Source organism: Carassius gibelio, chromosome B18 (assembly GCF_023724105.1).
Source record: "Carassius gibelio isolate Cgi1373 ecotype wild population from Czech Republic chromosome B18, carGib1.2-hapl.c, whole genome shotgun sequence".
Taxonomy (NCBI): Eukaryota; Metazoa; Chordata; class Actinopteri; order Cypriniformes; family Cyprinidae; genus Carassius; species Carassius gibelio.
The window spans coordinates 14,358,117-14,379,230 of NC_068413.1; the positions used below are offsets into that span (position 1 = coordinate 14,358,117).

At 37.1% G+C, this 21,114-nt stretch overlaps 1 protein-coding gene across 3 annotated transcripts in view; it reads left to right on the top strand.

Annotated features, from left to right (window-relative positions):
- b3gat1a (beta-1,3-glucuronyltransferase 1 (glucuronosyltransferase P) a) overlaps nucleotides 1-18,874 on the top strand; it is a 73,826-nt gene extending 54,952 nt beyond the window's left edge. Inside the window, exons 4-8 of one of the 3 annotated variants that reach the window (XM_052581504.1) lie at nucleotides 1,146-1,288; nucleotides 4,396-4,467; nucleotides 4,559-5,067; nucleotides 10,309-10,605; nucleotides 18,328-18,874. In XM_052581504.1, coding sequence (XP_052437464.1) covers nucleotides 1,177-1,288; nucleotides 4,396-4,467; nucleotides 4,559-5,067; nucleotides 10,309-10,605; nucleotides 18,328-18,342 — 1,005 coding nt within the window. In that variant the 5' untranslated portion in view covers nucleotides 1,146-1,176 and the 3' untranslated portion in view covers nucleotides 18,343-18,874. Of the gene's footprint in view, nucleotides 1-1,145; nucleotides 1,289-4,395; nucleotides 4,468-4,555; nucleotides 5,068-10,308; nucleotides 10,606-18,327 lie in introns of all 3 variants that reach the window. The other 2 variants (XM_052581505.1, XM_052581506.1) reach the window with 2 other exon arrangements.
- The last annotated feature ends 2,240 nt before the right edge of the window (nucleotides 18,875-21,114 follow it).

Sequence of the window (21,114 nt, forward strand, 5' to 3'; positions counted from 1 at the left end):
ACAATCGTCTTCCATCATAACTGCTAGACTAATGGTTTACAGTTCAGTGTAATTCTAGCGAGAATAAATGATAAAAGGACTTCGTTTTTGTTCTTGATGGATTTTTTCTGTTAAGACCTCCTGTTGTAGACACACGGTGATTTCTGAGATTTGTTTCTGAGCTCAGCAATAATAAGTTATGACTAAACAGGGACTAATTTGATTTTATTAATGCTGCCCCGCTGCAGTCTATTACGCACAGCGCTGTATGTTAGTGGTCTAACAGCGCTCGTCAATGTCAAAATGATTGAGATGGCCAATCAAATCAAAGCAAAGAAAGGCGGGCTTTACCGTTGAATTCTTGAATTCCTGCATCACGCTTCTTCATTTGTAACGGTGATGTAAATATTAAACTTTTAATATTTGACATTTTACACTATAAATATTAAATGACCGATAGTAATATCAAGTTTAGCAAACTACTTCACTGTGTGTGTGTGTGTGTATTTTTGTAAACATTCGAACATCAAAAAAATATAATATTGTAACGTAACTGTAAATTAACACGACTTATTTATTTGTTTTTTAGTTTTTGTTTAATCATGGCCACGAATTCGTTACCTCGTTTTAACTGTGGCCACATTAACGTTACTAATTCGTTCCATCATTCCATCTTAGAAGATGATTTATAAACAAGAAGTGGGCGAGTTGCTATCATCAGACCCAAACCAGGACGTGGTAAACTAAAATTGTTATGCTGTCATCATAAAAATATTATTTACTTTACAACAAATTTAAATTATTTAATCCTCTCTTTTGGAGAATGAACCCATATTCAGTCCATCTATAATTTGTTTAATGTCAAGTCTTTGAATTACTTTATCTCTGATTTTTCTGTAATATTTTGGCCAGATTATATTTTGAGGAAACAATAAAAAAGAGACCTGATGTCCTTCTTGGGTCAGTAACCAGAGATCTGAGACAGGCAGCATAATGGTTTATACTTTTTGACTTGACCACATGGAGCTGAAATCTAATAAAAAGTGATGATAGTCATTTTGATCAGATAGTACATTAATTCCCTGACTCTTATCAGGTTCCCAGATACCTTTCCATTTGTATAGTCTCTCTCTTTGTGTCTGACTCTCTTCATTTCCCTCTCTCAGGTAATGACCAGGCATAGAACCAACCCTGGAGATGCCGAAGAGAAGAGATATTCTTGCCATCGTGTTGATTGTGTTACCATGGACCCTCCTCATCACTGTGTGGCACCAAAGTGCAATTGCCCCCCTGCTGGCCATCCGAAAGGGTACCAGTCTCTCTTATACATATAACATGTAGCCAATGGCGATTTTGTTATCAATCAAATTACAAAACACAGCAAGTCTATTCCTTTGTGCTAATTTGAATAAGGTCACGTTCAAATTAGTTTATTATTATTATTATTATTATTTATTCGTTTTTGTTATTCATACTGTAAAAATGATCTTTAAAAGAGCATTATAAAATATTTATTTTCTTGCCACTCACTACAAATACACATTTGTTTTCTTTACAAACGTCCACACAACTGTGAGTTTAACAAGTATACTTTGTCTTTCAGCACACTGTGCTTGCATTTCATGTTATATAAAAATCACAATTCATGTTAATTAACAAAAGTCCCACTTTATTTCACATGGGTTTCAGCTCATGTGCCTCGCTTTCCACAGACTCCAATGAAATTACACAACAGCTTCTCATTTATTCAACTGCAGAAGATTTCTCCAATAAAACCACCCTCTGAGGAGCGTTTCTGGTTGCTTTAAGTCAGAACGACCAGTTTGCATGTCTATAGCTATTTTAGCACTTACATTAAAACACTTATGTAAGTGGATGAATCACATACACAAGCTGTACACATAACCTGTTATTTATGGGGCATTTGAGCCAATCTAAAGGCTTCACAACAATCTATCAGTCACTGACCACGTCAAACTCAACCTCCAGGGAAATACAACACCCAGCATTTGAAGATCTCAGACTGTCTTTGAAGATCTATACATCCATATATATATATATATATATATATATATATATATATATATATATATATATATATATATATATATATATATATATATATATATATATATATATATGCATGTCCATACCGTCAGCTTATGGAGATTTACAGATGTGTATTCATAAACATTATCATGAAGCAATTAACATGAGTTTGTATGATGCCTAGGAGGCAGTGAACATCTGGACTGCTAATGGAGTGTGCTAATCTAATGGTGCTAAAATGTCTGAAGTGAGAGCAGGGCACTAATTGAACAGTGATAAAGATCTGATATGTGAGATGCCATCATGATTTCTGCCCTTAATGAGCTATCAGCAGGAATGTGCTGGAACTGCCCACACCATCATTTTGTGAAAATATTCTGAAAAAAAGAAAAGAAAAAGAAAAAAGATATTTGGTAACACTAATTATTTCAGCAATATCGCTCCAGCTTGCTCATTTAGGAGATTTAACAGAATAGTTCAGCCAAAAATGTAAATACATTCTTTCTTCCATGGAACAAAAATAAATGATACAAATAAATAAAATAAGACATTTGAAAATATGTACTGATCACTGTGTCCTAAAAAGCTCTGAACTGAACTAAAGTCAAATGAAATTTTGAAGCAGACAAAGGCACTAAATTTGCCAACAGTTTTAAATCTAAAGTTTTCCAGTCTTCTAAAGCCATCTGATACTGCTGCTTATCCGAGAGCTCTGTGGATCACTATACAGACGCCAAAAGCACACTACAGAATATTTATTGCAGTGTGGCCTGTAAGCTCATTACTTTCACTGAGAAACCTTTGCAGTCAATAGACTAACATTAAAGGTATGGGAATTTAGCTCCATCTCCAATTAAGCACACCTCAACCAGTAATTTAAAGTCTTAAAGGATTACTAGAAACTAGCAGGTGTGTTAGTGCAGATTGGAGCTAAACTCTGCACGACGTTGGCCCTCCAGGAGCAGGATTGGACACACCAGCCTAATCAAACTCCTACCTCTAGCCACTTACACACCTGCAAATTTTGTGTGTGGTGGTGTCTTTATATAGATGTACTGTATCTCTGAAGAGAACAGTCTGGCTCCAGAAAAGTTTTGATTGCGTTTTCTTTTTCACTTATAATGCCCCAAAATGCAGCACTGCTTCATGTACAGGTGCAACTGGGGTAACTGCTGTAACTCTGTTTATCCATAACAGGACATGCATCATTTCAAACAATTAAAAAATTGTTAAAAGTATTTAGTACGATGCCATAGCCCAGGGCTCTTCAATCCATGTTCAGAATTAATGTGCAGAATTTAGCTTCAACGTTCTCCAATACACCTGCCTGGGTGTTTCAAGCAGTTACAAAAAGACCTTGATTAGCCTGTGCTTAATTAGTGTTGGAGTTCAGTTCTGCAGGATTTCGACCTTCATTGGTGTTCTCTGCCATAGACACTGGAATTCACTTTGTACAGTAGTTCTATTCCACAATCAGAATTTTCCAAAACAATGTCTACTGCTGATTTCAGTATTTTTTTTTTATTTTTTTTATTAATTTATAGAGTTTATTAAGATACATTTTAATGAGTATTATTATAGTTGATCTCCCCCGTTTCTCACACCCATCACTATGTTGCCCTTTTCCATTGGCCCAGGTGCTGTATGAATATAAAACTTGTAGCAAGCAGATTTAAGTACTGTCTTAATAATTTATTTTTTAAATCCAATATATGACGCTGTTACAGTATATATAGCCTTGTGCAAACACACTAAGAAAAAAGGGCATTTCAAAAGAGTCCTGGCTAAGGGTCCTTTTTCCAATCATAGCCTCCTTCTCTCCTCCTATTTGTTCTGTCCATTAATAAAAAAATTATTTAAAAAGCATTATTGTAATTATATCGGACCACTCAGGATGTATTCCAAGTCTTTCGAGGCCAAACAAATGCCTTATGTGAGAAATACCCAAATGTGATCAGCATGCCCATCCACTCTAATCCTCAAATCCTGGGAACATTCGTGCATTGCCATCTGAAGAAACATTACTACAGCTTAGATGCCAAATACTATTCCCATGAATACAGTGAGTCATATTGACATTACTGATGCTATTGTTAGCACTATTAACTTATATGCTGCATTTTGATACTTTTTGTATAATTATGCCAAAATATTCTCTAAAATATCTCCTTTTGTGCTTCAAGGAAGAAAGAAAGTCATACAGGTTTCTAAAAGACATAAGAATTTTAATTTTTACCTGAACTATCTCGTTAAGAATTCAAGAGCAGATCATGCAGAACCTGTGCTTTATGGGTTTGAATCAGTGCCTTCCACCCCTGTGGAGTAACTGTATTATGATCTCACGGTTCCTGCTCTCACCCTCTCCAGTCTGTCACCATCTAGTAAAAGAGATCTTAATCATACCAGAGCGTCTAACCATCCACCGGCAACGGCTAGCAGGTATTCCTCTAAGGTTTGTGGCATGCGTCAGACATAAAGAGAGCAGCCCTGGGGTGTGCTAATGTCTTAATTCTCTTTCTCTGTCTAGCAGATGATGGGACGGAGACGAGGCACGAGACAGGCCCAGCCACGGACTCGAAGGAATACTGCTCACAAGACAAGGACATAGTGGAGGTGGTCCGTACAGAATACGTCTACACAAGACCCCCGCCCTGGTCTGACGTGTTGCCCACCATCCACGTCATCACTCCGACATACAGCCGCCCGGTGCAGAAGGCCGAGCTAACGCGATTGGCTAACACCTTCCTCCATGTTCCCAACCTGCACTGGATTCTGGTGGAGGACTCTCAGAGGAGAACTCCTCTAGTCATGAGGCTTCTGAGGGAAACGGGGCTGAACTACACACACCTCAATGTGGAGACCCCACGGAACTACAAGCTGCGAGGGGACACGAGAGATCCCAGGATTCCACGGGGCACCATGCAGAGGAACCTGGCTCTAAGGTGGCTACGGGAGACCTTCAACTCCAACAGCAGCCAGACAGGAATCGTCTACTTTGCAGATGATGATAATACATACAGCTTGGAGCTGTTTGAGGAGGTGAGTTAAGACAGGGGTAATAATCATCTCCAAGCTTTGTTTGAGTGCTTCAACTGCAGGATCATTTGACTTAGTGTATTATATTCCCATAACTCTCCTTCTGTGGATTATTCATTTAATTCCATAACCATTATAAGCATAGTTCACCCAAGAATTAACATTTTGTCACCATTTACTCACCCTCGGGTTTTCCTGTGGACAACAAAAGTAATTATTATGAAGGGTGTTTCAGCTGCATATGAAGAATGTGAATGGGACTCCAAACTTTCAAGCTCTAAAAAAGACATTAAAATTAGCATGAAAATAATCCATATGACTCGACTGGTATTCTGAAGCTAAATGTCCAATTTGTATGATTAACAGATTAATATTTTCAATATACTGACTTCATAAGGACAAAAACAGCTGAAACATTCTTCAAAATATTTTCAAAATATTTCAAGAAAATCACACAGGATTAGAACAACAGGTCTGGAAAGGTTTAAAAAACAACATGAAGAAAGTCATATCATTTTGTAAACAATGACAGAATTTTCACATTTGGGTAACCATTATTTGGATCTTATTATGCTATAGGTACGTAAATACCTGTCAGGACTTGAAACACCTTTCAAATCCTCTGAATTTTGGGACGCTGCTCTGAAAAGAAAAATCATTGATGGTGGGTGGTGAAAAATGATCAGGCACATACTTCTGAAACACTGGCAACAAAAGACAGAAGACTATAATTAGGGTGGAACAAAAGCTGCCATTTCTGTTGATATATGTGGGTTGTACATTTTAAAAGATTAATATTCATACTTTACATACTTTCAATAGCATGCTACTTTCCATGGAGAGTGTAAAATGCAGAATTCACCTTTTAAATCAGGCCTGGCCTTTGATAATATGTGTATAGTATCATGGTAATGTATAACATTTGTTTACATTAATCACTGTTGATCTGTAGAGTCATGTATTTCATTACATTTACATTTTCTTATACTTTACATTTTAATGTGGAAGAGACTTCCTAATTTCGTTTGTGATCAAGCTATAATTGGTAGACCCCCTGCAGTACTGCTGCAGATCCCCTATGCTCTGTGGACTTTGTTGAAAATACTTGTTCTAAATATTAAATCTAAGAAAATGTATCAGAGTTTATAATTCATATATAATGTATTTAAATAGCAACCTTCTCAAGATAAACAAGTTTCAACCCCACTCTGGGCTTTCATGTTCCTATCTAACTAAGAAGAGCCGTAGCTGTGTGCGTCCTGAAATCAGTGACCCACAATGAGAAAACATCTCACGAAAAGACGGTAATCCCTTTTACTTCCTGAAATGAAGATATAGTAACAGTTCATGAATAATGCATTTGGCCTTGTTAAAAACAACCATTCCTGCCAGGGTGAATTAATTATTAAGCTCTTATTAAAAATGCTTAGGCAGGCACTCTGAATGACAGGGTTTATTTACAGATGCTGTGTGTTTTTACACCCATTCTCTTGGCTTACTTTTCCACTATTGACTCACTGGAAGTGCTTTGAGCTCAAGGGACACAGGCCACTTTCCTCTCTCCTCTGTGACTACTTTGACTTGACAGAATCATTTCAGCATATCCAATTCTGAATAATGAGTCATCTGCATGTACGTCTAGGTCAGGCCTCCTCCCAAAAATGTGGATACGAAAAAAAAATCTACTGTACAAAAATAAAACAAAACATACCGCACAGTATAAAAAGCATAGTGTGGGGTAACCGCCAAAAACCCAGGAAAATGTCACACTATAGAAGATTACATTGCTGTGATTGGCTGATTACTCTTGTAATGCAATACCGGCCACTTCTGACGCTTGCAAACGGCAAAAAAATTGGCATAAGTCAAACTGATGGCAGGACTACTTCATTACAGACTGACCACTCAGAAATGAATTGCATTGGACTGGAGTATTTGCTAAAAGAAAAATAAAACAAGAAAAGTTTTTCTATCTTGTTTCACAGATCGTGTAGTGCCCCATTGCAACCCTAACACCCAGTAGTGTGTTTAGGCACCATGCAACCCACACCCCGGTGGAAATTGAGAACAGGTATTTTTTTGCACCGGTGTGTAATTGGGTCAATACCGGACTACCCATAAGCTTCAGGACAAACAATACTGTTATTGATACTTGCGTTGTTTTATCTCTGTATTCTTCTGTTAATGATGAATTAGAAGCTGTTCTCATAAACCGATCTCAAGCTGATGATGTGTCTGCCGTCAGAGCTTTGGCATGACATGCAGCGGCACCATCTCAATCTCTGTCCGGTGCGGGTAAAATAATTATAAAGCTAAAGGTGAGGTACAATGCATATTTCTTTATTAAATAACTTACAAAATAATTTGAAAACTTTCTGTGAGGCATAATTTTACAAACAGCACAAGTGAATCTCTGCAAGCTCTTTGTCTTTCCCTCTCAGAATGTGCAAATGGCTTCATATCACCACATGACGACTGCACTATAAGCTTCACACTGCACGGTTGACACAGGAATTGTTACAGTTTACATGCATCATCACTAAAGTTTATAGTTTGCATTGCTTTTTAAGTTGCCAGTGTTTAAACCATTCAGCACTCATGCGCTCTCCAGAGACTGTGCTCATGCACACTCAACAAATGTATTTTTATAACAAAGTTCGGGAGGAGCAGTCGCAGTTCATTAACCTGATTAACACAAGTGGAGACCAATCAGTAATCAACTCATGACAAGGTATAAATAACAGCAGAACCTACCTCTGTTCATTGACAGTTTTCAGCATCCCTCCTCCCCCCCATTCTCCTCACTATAGATCCATCTACTCTTACCACAACCGGGGGGAGTACTCTGGGTTCAGGCCACATCCCGAGCTCGGAGCCCTCCACCCAGACAGCACGCCAAATACGCATAACCTTACTGAATTAATATACGTAGATGTGAACTCGTGAATTGCCCCACTATAAAAACAAAAATACACAGCATGATCAAACATTTAATTACATATTTTTGATAATAAAAAAAAGTAAAAAAAATTCCCCACTCCACCACTCAAATTAAAAAACAGTCCTCCCTCCCACAAGAGTCACCTAAGAGGGAAATTCACTCCATTTTCAAAAATGAAATTCAGGCCCTGAATGAATGTCTGTTAAAATCTTGATTAGAGTGTCACTATAATTCTGCATGTTAAAAAGAAGCCTTCTTTATCATGTAGATAAAAACAGATAAAACAGAGGAACACTTTCAAGAAATCACACTTGCTCCCTGAGTCAATATGTACATTTTTTACAATAAAAATGGCTAGAGTTTCCAGAATTATCTATTACATTCTGTTGTGCTACTATGCTATGTGTCATGTTCAAATATGTGGTGCTATATGCTGAGTAAATCTCTCTCTCTATCTCTTTCTCTCCCTCTTTAAAGGGCCTTTTTATTTTAAAAGTGTACTTTATGTGCCTTTTCCTGTTTGCTTGGAGGCATCTGTAAACTGCAGAAATACAATAATTAGAAATTTTCAACATTTTTTGCAATGTTTACATTTCGGCTAACACCTGAAAACACATGCTAATATGTGACCATGCACCAAAAAACCAGTCGTGTATCTGTAGCAATAGCCGACAATACATTATATGGGTTAAAATTATAGATTTTTCTTTTCTCTCCTTAGGATATTAAGTAAAGATCATGTTACATGAAGATATTTTGTAAACTTATTATCATAAATATATCCAAACATATTTTTTATTAGTAATATGCATTGCTTTACTTTTGTTGAAAGTAAAATGTAAATGGTGTTCCATAACCAGGAAACCATGTAAATGTCAGAAAACAAAAATTCTAAGATTAACTGCGTCTGAAGTTATAAGTCCACTACACACCACCATCTATAGGTTCTCTCATTTTCCTCAGTTCAGAATTCAGCGTGAAGCACTTTAAATGAGGCAAAAAGCAGAAAACAGCCGTTCATTATGTTAAACTAGGGCAGCCTAGCTTCAGCAGCCCTCCCCAATGACAGCTAGTTTAGAAAAGATTAATGTCATCCTGAATCTGCAACGAGCATGCATCCTTTTCAACACTTTCCCATTTCCAGTTGTTTTTGTTTTTTCACCAACAGGTACAGAAAATCAATCTCTCTTTCTTAAATGAAAAATGGCAGTGGCACAATATAATATTAGTCTCTGCGGAAGTAATTGGATTGAGGGTGACATTTTGGCCAGGACTGTTCACTTAAAGCCTAATATGGTGAGGAAGGGTCACAATCAATTACTTGAGCTACATTTGGATCACTGTGGATAGCCAGTAACAGTTCAGCCAGCAAAACCATCCTTTACATTTAGCTGAGACGTAAACAACTTATTTATTTATTTTTACAAACATGTAAGCAAGTGCTTTTCGTAAATGAGAAAGAGGCACAGTGTTCCTTTCCATCTCCAGTTCTTTTGTGGTTCTTTGTAAAAGCTTCCCTTGGATACAGTGGGCGATGCATTATGGGTATAAAGACAACTGCTTCACTCTCCCGTTCTAGCCTTCACTATTCATTATGCAGTCTTCTTTTATGATGTGGACCACTTGCATTGGGCGGCACACAAAGCATTTGGATGTAGGAGTGTAGGGAGTGTTTGAAGCAGGAAGATTAAAGCCAAATCTGTTCACCTCCCGTGACCTGCTCAGGATGAATCCTGCTGTTAAAATCTATTTGTTTGTATGTCTGAGTCACTACACTGTCCAAAACATGATCCTAAGGTGTCCAATCAGGCTTGTGTTGTCTCTATAATGTAAAGGTGTGAAAGCATACTATAAATTGCAGGTGAACTGACAAGAACATGATGAAAGTTTTATGCCATGTTTGTACAGCAGTGCTAAAAGCCCTATGAGTACAAGACCTTTTTTTTTTTTTTTTTTTTTAGTCCAAAACACAAAATTTAAGCAGAATTCACTACAGCAACTTTCCTAAACAATTGTGCTTGTGTCCCTGAATACACTTTTTTTTTTTTTGTGAATTTCTTGCATGCAATGACAAAAGATTACATTTCCAGTAATTTGTTTAAAAAACTGGTAACACGTTTAAAACTACCTTTCAGAAGTTTATGCATCACTCGTTGTGCGGCTTTGTCGTGGTCACCTATAAAAATCATACAAAGTTCACCTTTAATGTTTTGAAAGAAGTCACTTTTGTTCACCAAGATTGCATTTTTTATCAAAAACTTTAAACTTATGAAATACTAAAAAATACTCTTTCTTTTCTGCAGATGCGATCAACTCGTAAAGTATCAGTGTGGCCTGTAGCGTTTGTTGGAGGTTTACGTTACGAGTCTCCAAAGGTCAATGCAGCAGGAAAAGTATATGGATGGAAAACAGTATTCGACCCTCACCGGCCCTTTGCCATCGACATGGCAGGGTTTGCAATCAACCTGCGGCTCATTCTGTTTAAGCCTCAAGCCTACTTCAAGTTACGAGGGGTGAAGGGAGGCTACCAGGAGAGCAGCCTGCTAAGAGAGCTGGTCACTCTCAGTGACCTGGAACCCAAAGCGGCCAACTGTACTAAGGTGAGGAAACATTGCTTTGACTATGCCATTAATGACTCAACCTTATTTTGTACCAAACCCATGTGGAGGCTTTCTAGAAAAACATAAAAATGCATTTTTTTTTTTTTACATTTTATATCATTCGCTAAGCAGGTGTACAAGAAAGACCCCCCCCCCCACCACCCCCAATAACTTCTCCTCTCTTCTCTGATTACATGGGTACTATCATGAGGGCGGGACAACCTTTCACTCACATGAGATCACAGCAATAGCAAATAAACCAATCAATTACGAATCAAGTCCCACCCTACATTTTTCTTGTTCAAGATGCTGTTTCACTAAGATATATGTGACCTCGTCTGTGAAAACCCAGATTTTGTTATTTTCATTAGCTGTTTTCTAATTTAAATTATCCTACCAAATGTAAAGAATATTTTGTGATAATAGAACCCTGATGTCTTTATTATTGATGACGTTTTTGTCCAAAAAGCATAAAAACATTGAAACAAATGGGGGGAACCACAAGAGCTTGATTAAAGCAACAATTACAAGTCAATTCACTGAAACTATTTGTATAACTTTATTATTAAAATGAAATCGGTAATGCGTTAATCATAATAATATATAAATTAATATATAACATGTTAGTAGATAATCTCAATCATGTCTTTCTGGGCTTTTGTGCAACGTCTGGAGTAGGCTAAATTCAGGACAAAAAAAAAAAGATAAATAATAAAAACAAGTATTGAATTATCAACGTAAATATATTTGTTACAAAAAATTGATTATTGTTAAAGCTATAAAAATTGTTCATTCAAGAGCAGCGAGCTATTCCCTTATTGTTTGATTTATATTAATGACACAGGAGACAGCAGGTTTACAGTGTTTTATAGCACAGAAGAATTTCTATACTTCTCTGTGTTGACCTGATCATCACTCTTTCGTGTGTTAAACACAATCGACTACATATAAACAACTTCATTTTAATGAAAAATAACAAGTGGAAAAATATATCATAATCTCTGACAAAGACACTATTATAAACTATCTAGTGAAATATTTTATTTACAAATAAAAGAGAAAAAGTCTCAAATCTGGTAAAATGTACATATTGCTCTTTGTATTGTTGTAAAATACATCAACGTAAAAACAAGCATTTACATTTATATAGAAACATAAAAGACGTTTCTTTTAAATTTATAGCAGTAATATGGGCAGCAACAAATCATAGATAGGACAGAACAAGAAAAACTATTAATAATCTTTGCTCAGAAAAGTATTACAATAGTAAAGGTTCCATTGCGTCCCAGAGCCTTCATTCTCCTGTGAGCAGAATGATGAGCTTGAAACAACACGGAGTCACAGTGTACAGGCTGCACAACAACTCCAAGTCCACATAGAAAAGTTAGTGCAACACACAAGCAGCTCTGCTCGTGTTCATCTTCAGTTCTCTCTTCACAGCAGTTCAGTCAGTGTACTGTTTGAGTAAATGAATTACTCCAGTATATTGGTTAATTTCGACTTAGAGAGAGTGTCAGCCATCTCAAAAAGTGATTAATATAAGTAATTTGTGGATTAATGCTTACTGGTGACGTGGACCGTTTCAAATGATTCAGTCCAATTTGGTGAACTGGTTCAACCGGTTCACTAAGAAGAGCCGGTTAAATTTGTGAACCGGACATAACTAATACAAAAGGGAAGAGATATTGATACAGTATGTAGTGTATTAAATGTGTACGTTAGTTTAGTGAGCCTTTTCTTTTTACTATGCACTCTTGAAAAGAGTTTCATCGTTTTGACTGTAGTAACCGAATGCGAAATGCAGTGTGATTGCTGAATAGAGGATGACAGACAGCCGCAGCGGAAAAAGAAGAGTTTATGTGAACTTTAATTGAATGACTTCAATATTAATCTGCAACTCACATGAAACTATGTAACAGCTTCAGAACACTTGAAATATGTTCACGAAAATGTTTTGGTGCTTTATAATGTTTTTGTGAGAATAACACTGAATAGTATACGCACAATATCAGATTTGAATAGGTCTCCCTGGCCGATACCCGATTCAAAGCAAATGCCAGTATCGGAGCTGATACCAATCTCAAGTATCGGATCGATGCATCCCTAGTTGCGTATTAGGGCTGCTTGATTATGGCAAAAATCATAATCATGATTATTTTGGTCAATATTGTAATCACGAATATTTAACACGATTATGAGGGGGCAATATGTCCTAAACTGTATATGAGTGATTTATTTAAAGATAGTGATACATATGTATTTCCTGTAAATAAGGTTGCTATGACATATACATTGTAGAGACCAGTGGAATTTAAACAAACAAAAAGTCCTCAAAATTATTGAAAATAATTCATCTGTCAGTAATAAAAAAAAAGCAAAGGACAAATACAATAGAATAAAAAGATACAAATTAAACTGTGCTTAATTTTTTTTTTTATGTAAGTCTCAAGCAATATGATTATTTAATTTATTCACTGTACTATTTATTACTAATGTCTCATTTCAGTTTAAGTTTGGCTTTAGTTTTGTATTTATTGCAGTTTGTATGAAAATGTTCATGTAAGCGTGGTACAGCCTACTACAGAAATGAATAATCAAATGTAAAATCAAACATAACCCGCTGTACCTTTAAGATCTGCACGGATCCAAATTACTGTTGTGTGCATATTTACATTCTCAACTCTTTACGTTCATTTATAACATGACTGAGGAAGGTATACATGAATAATCACCAAGCGCAGCATTTTGACACATATTTGCATGTATTTGACCGATTAGGCTCGAACCTTGAGATAAGAGATGACTTTACATGTCCGTGTTCTGTTGTCTCTGAACGCATATCTCTTCCTGAGGAGCAGTGCAAGTTCTCTTTCATGCTTTTAAAAACATGAATAAATATACTTAGATAAATCAAGCACGTCCCATTTTGCAAATGTCACGTTACATGATTTTACTGATTTGCATGGGAAATTGGGCTATTATGGAGGAACGAAAGTGCAGCGCTGCAAAAGGGGGTGGAACTGGGCACAATAATTGTTTTATCTCGATTATTGGATTTTCATAATCGTAGGAGGACAAAATATATTAATTGCACAGCCCTATGACATATGTAACCCTAGTTTCCTGAAAGAGGGAACGAAGAAGTCACTTTGTGATTCACGAATTGGGATCTCGCTTCGAGGGAACAATTTACTTAGAGTGTAAACTAAACGAGCCAATTCACATTGCCATGTGATGTTTGCATCCAGCTGCCGCTAATCACAGTGTGAGCATAAAAAGGTAGCCAGTGCAATGCATAACAGGAACCTGGCCACTAAGCGGTGGTACAGGTTCCCTGGTGGCGTGCTTCCTTCAGCGAACAAGGGTTGCATAAGTTCCCTTTCAGTCGGTCATTACAAGTCATGTCGTGACCGACGAATTGGGATCCTTACTTAAGCACCATGGATGCTGTCCCTTCCAGTGTGCTGTGTGAGCCTCCTAAACCCCTTTTGAGTGTAGGCCTGTTTCACCTGAAACAGGAATGTTGCATTTTGGAAGAACTTACATATATGAACAACTTTTTAGGAGCATATGGAAGAACACAGGTGATTGTAACCCTCTTGGAAAATGGCAGAGAGTCTGCCAGGGAAACACAGACTCTGAGGCTATACCATGGGCTTTACACATAAGGGATCCAAATAGGTCTCTACATATGGAACCCAGCCCTCTACCGGTTCTCACCGATTCATCGAGTAAGGGCCTAGCACCGGATGTTCTGCCATGTCCAGACTCTCTGGAGCAATTTTAGCAAGCTAAACTGGGGTCTCTCAGAACTTCTACCCATTTGAGATGAGAACACAGGAGGATACCAGCTCCACACGAAGGCTATGGAATCTAGCAGACATGTTGGGAGTCGCTCATCCCGCAATTCTACAAATATCTGTCAGCGAGTCACCACGAGACACCGCCCAAAAGGATGCAACATTTCTAGTAGAGTGAGGTCGCAACCTGACTGGGCAGGGCACATGCTGTGCCTGATAAGCCAGGGTGATGATATACACTATCCAGTGGGCCATCCTCTGCTTAGAGATGGCCTTCTCATCTGCCTGTCTCCGTAACAGACAAAGAGGTGGTCTGAGATCCTAAAGCTTTGTGTCCGGTCTACGTAGCATTTCAAGGCTCGGACGGGACAAAGCAAAGCTAGGACTGTGTCTGCCTCCTCTAGGGGCAGGGTTTGAGGAATAAGTGGGTACATTGGGCGCATAGCCAGGCCAGGTTCTCAGGATTACCTGGGAGTCAGCTAGCCAAAAATCTAAGCATGAATTGTAGACTGAAAATAAGTTGTCGGTCCCCTACCCGCTTGATGGAGGCCAGTGCAAGCAGGAGCAAAGTTTTTATTGATAGAAACTTCAGGGCAACTGACTGCATAGGCTCAACTTGGCCGTGCTGTAGTGTTTCGATGACCAGAAACAGGACCCAAGAGGGTGCTGGGGAGGATTTAAACTTCTAGCCCCCCAAGTAACCTGATGACCAGATCAAGCTTCCCTACCGACTTCCTTCGCCAGTAGAACTGTGATCTCTGCATGCAAGACAGGAGCATCGGCCGCTCAGAGCTCGAGGTCAGTAGTGGTTTGGAGCTCTTTCAGAACGTCTCGATCATGACCACCCTCATGCTTGTCCTTCATTGCCTTGGCCTGATGAACCTGCAGTTACACCATAGCGTGTAAGGCGGAGGCAGCTGGATGCAATCATCGCATGCCAATGTCCATTGGCTCGTTTAGTTTAAACTTGAAGTAGATTGGTCTTTTGAAGCGAGATCCCAATTTGTTGGTCATGACATGACTCATAGTGACCAACTAAAAGGTAACTGAAACATCAGATGCAAGTACTTTGCTTCTGAAGGACATACAAAACTTGTTTGTTCTAGATTATGCAACTTGCTGGGTTTTCACAGACGAGGCCACAATAGGGAAGAAAATACCATCACAACTTCTGTTTCAAGTCAACTTTAAGAATCATTTGTCACTGTGGTTGCATCGAGGATGAGTTTGAGCTGGATCTAGTTGCAGCAGTAAAATTCTTATTAACAATAACTAAAATTAGCAATCACTCAGCAGAGAGATCAAGACACAGGAACAGAATAACCACTTAAAACTGACATAAAAACAGAATTTGGAGCTCATTAAAACTAAACCAAAACGATTTGGAGAGAATTGGGGGCACTGGAAGTACACATTTTTTACATAAGGAAAGTGTACAAATCATGTTGATTTACATATACAAACAATATTGTAAAACTATAAAGCTGACTAAAAAATCACATAAGTTGTCCTTTAACTGATGATGGAAACCTGATTTCTCATAACAGGCACTGTGATCCACTAAGGACGCAGGATTTTAGGATCCAATTTGAGCTTCACATTGGGACGAAATAGATTGAGAATGTCCGACTGGATTTGATTTACGAAGAGCACAAGACAATGACAAGGCGGCTTTAAGCTCAAAGTATAGTAAAGTATAGGTTTTTATGCATATGCAAAGATATTCTAAAACTAAAGTATACATTGGGTATACTATTGTACATACATAAAGTATACAATAAATTCTGTCATTTATTATTCACCTTCATGTCATTCCAAACCTGTCTTGACCTCTGTTTATCTTCGGAAGACAAATTAAGATAATATTCATGAAATCTGAGAAAATTCTGACCCTGCATAGACAGCAACGCAACTACCACGTTCAAGGCCCAGAAAGTTAGTAAGGACATCATAAAAATAGCCCATGTGACATCGGTGGTTCAATCTTAATTTTTTGAAGCTACGAGATTACATTTTGTGCACAAAGCGAACAAAGATAATAGATATACTGTAACACGAATCGAAGACTGACACGGAAAAGAAGTGAACTGGAATAAAGTCATTTTTGTTTTCTTTGCGCAAAAAAGTATTCTCGTAACTTCATAAAATTACGGTTGGACCACTGATGTCTCATGAACTATTTTAATGAAGTCCTTACTACCTTTCTGGGCCTTGAATGTGATAGTTGCAGTGCTGTCTATAGAGGGTCAGAAAGCTCTCGGATTTCATCAAAAACATCTTAATTTGTTTTCTGAAGATGAAGGTCTTACAGGTTTGGATCGACATTAGGGTGAGTAATTACAATAACGGGATTTTAAGCCCAGAGACACAGCAACAATAGACAAGTGCTTGTGTGAGGAAATTAATAAATTAAATTAATAAATTAGGCATAACTAATCTCATTTAAATGAGGACAAAGACATTTATTGGTCATAAGTTCTGAAAAGAAATGGTGCAGACACTAGACAAGGATGAAAAATGCTAGTGTGCATGTCTGGAGTACATTTTGAAGTATTATGTTGGGCTTTAGATTGGCTTAAAATAAGCTTAGTTTTAAAAGAAGCAACACTGTATTGTATCACTCTGCAGCACCTATAATCACCATACTGTAAACACGTGTATCATAAAAAGTACATACACTTCTTAACCCTGAGCACAAAAAGGAAAGAAAGCAAGCCCTTCAGCAACTTCATGTTTCATCTGGAAAATACAAGTACGGGTAGATCTGGGGTTTTGCTGCATTACTTGTAGCTATTCATAAACATGGTCAAGCACAAATTGTTCATATGTCTGTCCTTAGAACATTATTTGAAGAACAGAAGTTTTCCTCTGCCTGTTAAAATTCTCGCTTCATTTGGTGTCACTGAAAGGGTTAGTAATTGTGGTACTGTCACTTTAACAACCCATAATTAGCTCATCAATCAGTTATGAGGCTTAGGGTGCATAGTACATGTTTAATGGGATAAAACTTTTCAAACTTTGAGGACACAACCTCCTCCTTCTGGCATGTGATGGATTATGGCTGTAGGACGTTTCAGAAAAAGCGACTCCTCATTTCTTTGTCATTTCTGAAGTTCGTGTGAAGTCTTCAGTGAGCGCATACACATAATAACACACAGCTCTACGCTCTTATCTACGGCTAGCAAGGTACCACATCCCTACTGAGTTTCAAAAGCCTCTTGAGCTCACGGAGGCCTTCAGAGCAGCCAGACAATACACACGCAGACTAATGAAGGACGGGACTGTCATTAAACTCAAATCCTGCTCATTTTTTTTTTTTTTGTTCTGAACTTATATCTTCTTTTATTGTGCAATTAGCAAGCTCAATCCATTAAAAGATGAAAAAAGGGGGTATATAGTAAATATAATATATAAAATAAAAAAACTGTCTGAAATGCAACCATCTTTCTGGAGACTCTTGCAATGGCTTTAATTTGATTCACACCTGTGCTGGCAGCATTTCATTAGTCTGTGGTTTATAGGGGTCAACTTCTCTGCAAGGTTTGTTTTCTTTCCATGCTCTGTAAACCACATCCATCCTTTTTTTTTCACATTCACCTCCAAAGCACATGAGTGCATGTATACTAACACTGCAAGACAATTACCATGGCACCTGTTAGTTGCTTAAACAGTGATGCTGAGATGAAATGATTTGCTTTAGAAACGGAAGACGATTGCAGAGGCAAAGCAAAGCATAAAGATGACACGTGAACATAAGAAAAAATTGCCTTCTAGCCTGTTTCTTTTTCACAGCTGCGTCTGTTTTGTGTCAGATGCTGCCACAAACTCCCCACTTAATGTATTGTTGAAGAAAAACAACTGTTGTACGAGGTTTATGTATTTATTCTATATTGATATATTTATGTATTTATTTACATTACAGAGTCTTTTCTCATGAAGCTGAATTTACGCTCTAAGATTAAACGCCTACGGTCTGTTTCTTTCTTATTTCATGAAACACTGGCTGAGCTCAGAAACAGCACAGGCCCATTGTTGTTTTTCTCATATTGCTACTGAACTTGGACTTGATTGATGGACTAACAAAACAGGCAGCTCATTAAAAAGCTGTTGACGAAACCGACGTAGGGTATGACCTGCGAACTCGAGTCTCTGTAATCAAGGACATCTCTAATGATTTCAAATCCGGTTCCAAGCCACATTAGCACCGTTGTATACCCATCCAAAATCATGCCAGGCGGTTTGCTCATCTTTTTTTGTAAAAGTGATCAGATTTTCCATATTGCCCACTGAGTGCTTTTGCTGAAATGAGTATGTTTGCTCGAAAACACCCACCGTCATCTTCTCTCTTGCAAGACGAAACACTTCTGCATGTTGCTCTTGTAAATGTTCTTCTTTTTGTTCCACTGATCATCTCAGAACGAAAGAGAATAAAAATGTCAGAAAATAATAAATGTGTTAGGAAAAAAGAATGTGTTTTGAGTTATTGGATGTGTATTGTGTATTTGTGTTTTTTTGTTGTAGCCTACATGGCCATGTCATGCACATCTTCTTAAGGAAAGACACTATACAAGCAAACCATTGTTTTTTCATGCACTGGATAATATTGAGATTTTATTACACTTTATCTATTTGCACCTGTAAATATTTCTTAATGGCTTTCTTATGAGTTATATATGAGTTATTTCTCCTGCACTGAGCCAGAATTCTCTACTTCAATATCACATATACCAAACATTTGTTTAATTAGATTATATATATATATATATATATATATATATATATATATATATTTTTTTTTTTTTTTTTTTTTTTTTTTTTTTTTTGAATGGCCCTTTGATTGATATCTATTAAGTCATTATTATCTTATTAACCAGTGGAATCTTGCCTTAAGTAAGAAAATGTTTATCTGGAATGATTTTTAAATATTTCAAAGATGTGCATTTCAGGTTGGTATAGCCTTCAGTCATTCTGTTAAAATTCAAAAACATTTTAGATCAACTGTGATGTTTTCTTTGGAGGCATATTTTTCTTCTATAATTTCCTTTCATAACAAGCCAAAATTTCTCAATGAAGAGAGCAGATTATTTGTCACGCGGAGTGTCTAAAAGCTGGACTGGAGCATCATGTGTGTTGAGAGAGAAGCAAAGTTCCAAATCCCAATCAATGCATGCTGCAACAGGCTATGTTGACTCCATTTGTTCCACTCCAGGTACTTCATTTTATCTTTTGCAAGAGAAACCCGTTTCAAGCTATCATCTGAGCAAGAGAAAACACAAACAGCCGCTCTGCAAATCACTCAGAATTGATTCTGTTTGCAAGAAAAAATAATTCCCTTGCTCTGTTTGCACTCAACATTTCACATTACAGTTTGGAAAGCAGCTCAGGCCAATCAAGTTTGAAGACTGGAAATGTTTCATAATACATTCATTTATAAAGTAAATGGGTTATGCCTGGTATCCAGTAACATTTTGGCTTCATCATTTTTGGAAAAGAATGTACGTTTTCCCTATTTTTAGCATTCTTTCAAAATAGTGATGTTTAACTATAAGGAATACATATTGGTCAAGCTCGGGGACTCAAAAAATAATAATTATTGGTAGATTTTTCTGAAAGTATTCCACCCTGTTATAGGGACATATACTATAGTATATATAATACTTAAAGAGACTTTGGCTGAATTCTATCATTGCTCGTAACTTTTTTTTCTAACAAAGACACTTAAAAAATTTTCATTGTGTAGTCAAGGTCATTGTATTTCTTTTTTCTTTGTCAGATCGTGATGAATGACTGAAAGTTTTTAATAAGTGTAAAGGTTTCCATGCTGTATACATGGATATATACAGAATTTAAATAAATATTTTGTTCTTCATGCATGACAAGCGGCCACCTACGACACAGAGAAAGCTAAAAACTACACTATATAGAAGATAATCATTTCAGAAGCACTGCAACCGATCTCTTCCAAACGCCGGATTTAGGTAGGGAGATGGTTATCATTTGTATTGGCTGCCACACCAAATCATGCACACCTGCTTGCTTTTCTGTTTAATTTAACAGCGTTTTTGTGAACTTATTGTAACACTTTACAATAAGGTTTGATTAGGTAATGTTAGTTCATGTATTAAGGTGTATTAATGTGTTAATGATTGTAAAGTACTACCTTAATGATATATTTCGAGCGTTCACTTGAAAAATATTAACAGTAGTTAATAGTAACTAAAACCACAGAAAAAGAAAAAAATATGCATTATCTAACAAAACTAATGTGTTCCCCCAGGAAAAAACAACAACATTTAAATATAATTTTCCTTCAGTCCTATTTTTAACATCATCATGTCCCTTTAGGGGCTGTTTTAAACAAAACCAGTAGCAATACAATCGCCATAAGTGGGGGAACATGTGACATGAGTGGAATTTTAATATGTTATTGCTAGAAGAAAACATATATATTTGAAACATAATGTATTTGAAAGAGCCACTGAAACCACATGCTTCTGAACACCCAAGAAAATGTGATGGGCCATGAAAATATTCACAAGATCTGTTGCATCACACAACACCAGGCAGCTGACAGTCTTTTTAACAGTCAGACTCAAGCTGTTGTTGTGACAGATTTTATCAAACCGGGGATAATGTTCCTGTTTGTACTCATCATTATGCTGCTGATCAGACCCATTGCTATGGCACACACAGATTTGAATATTATGTT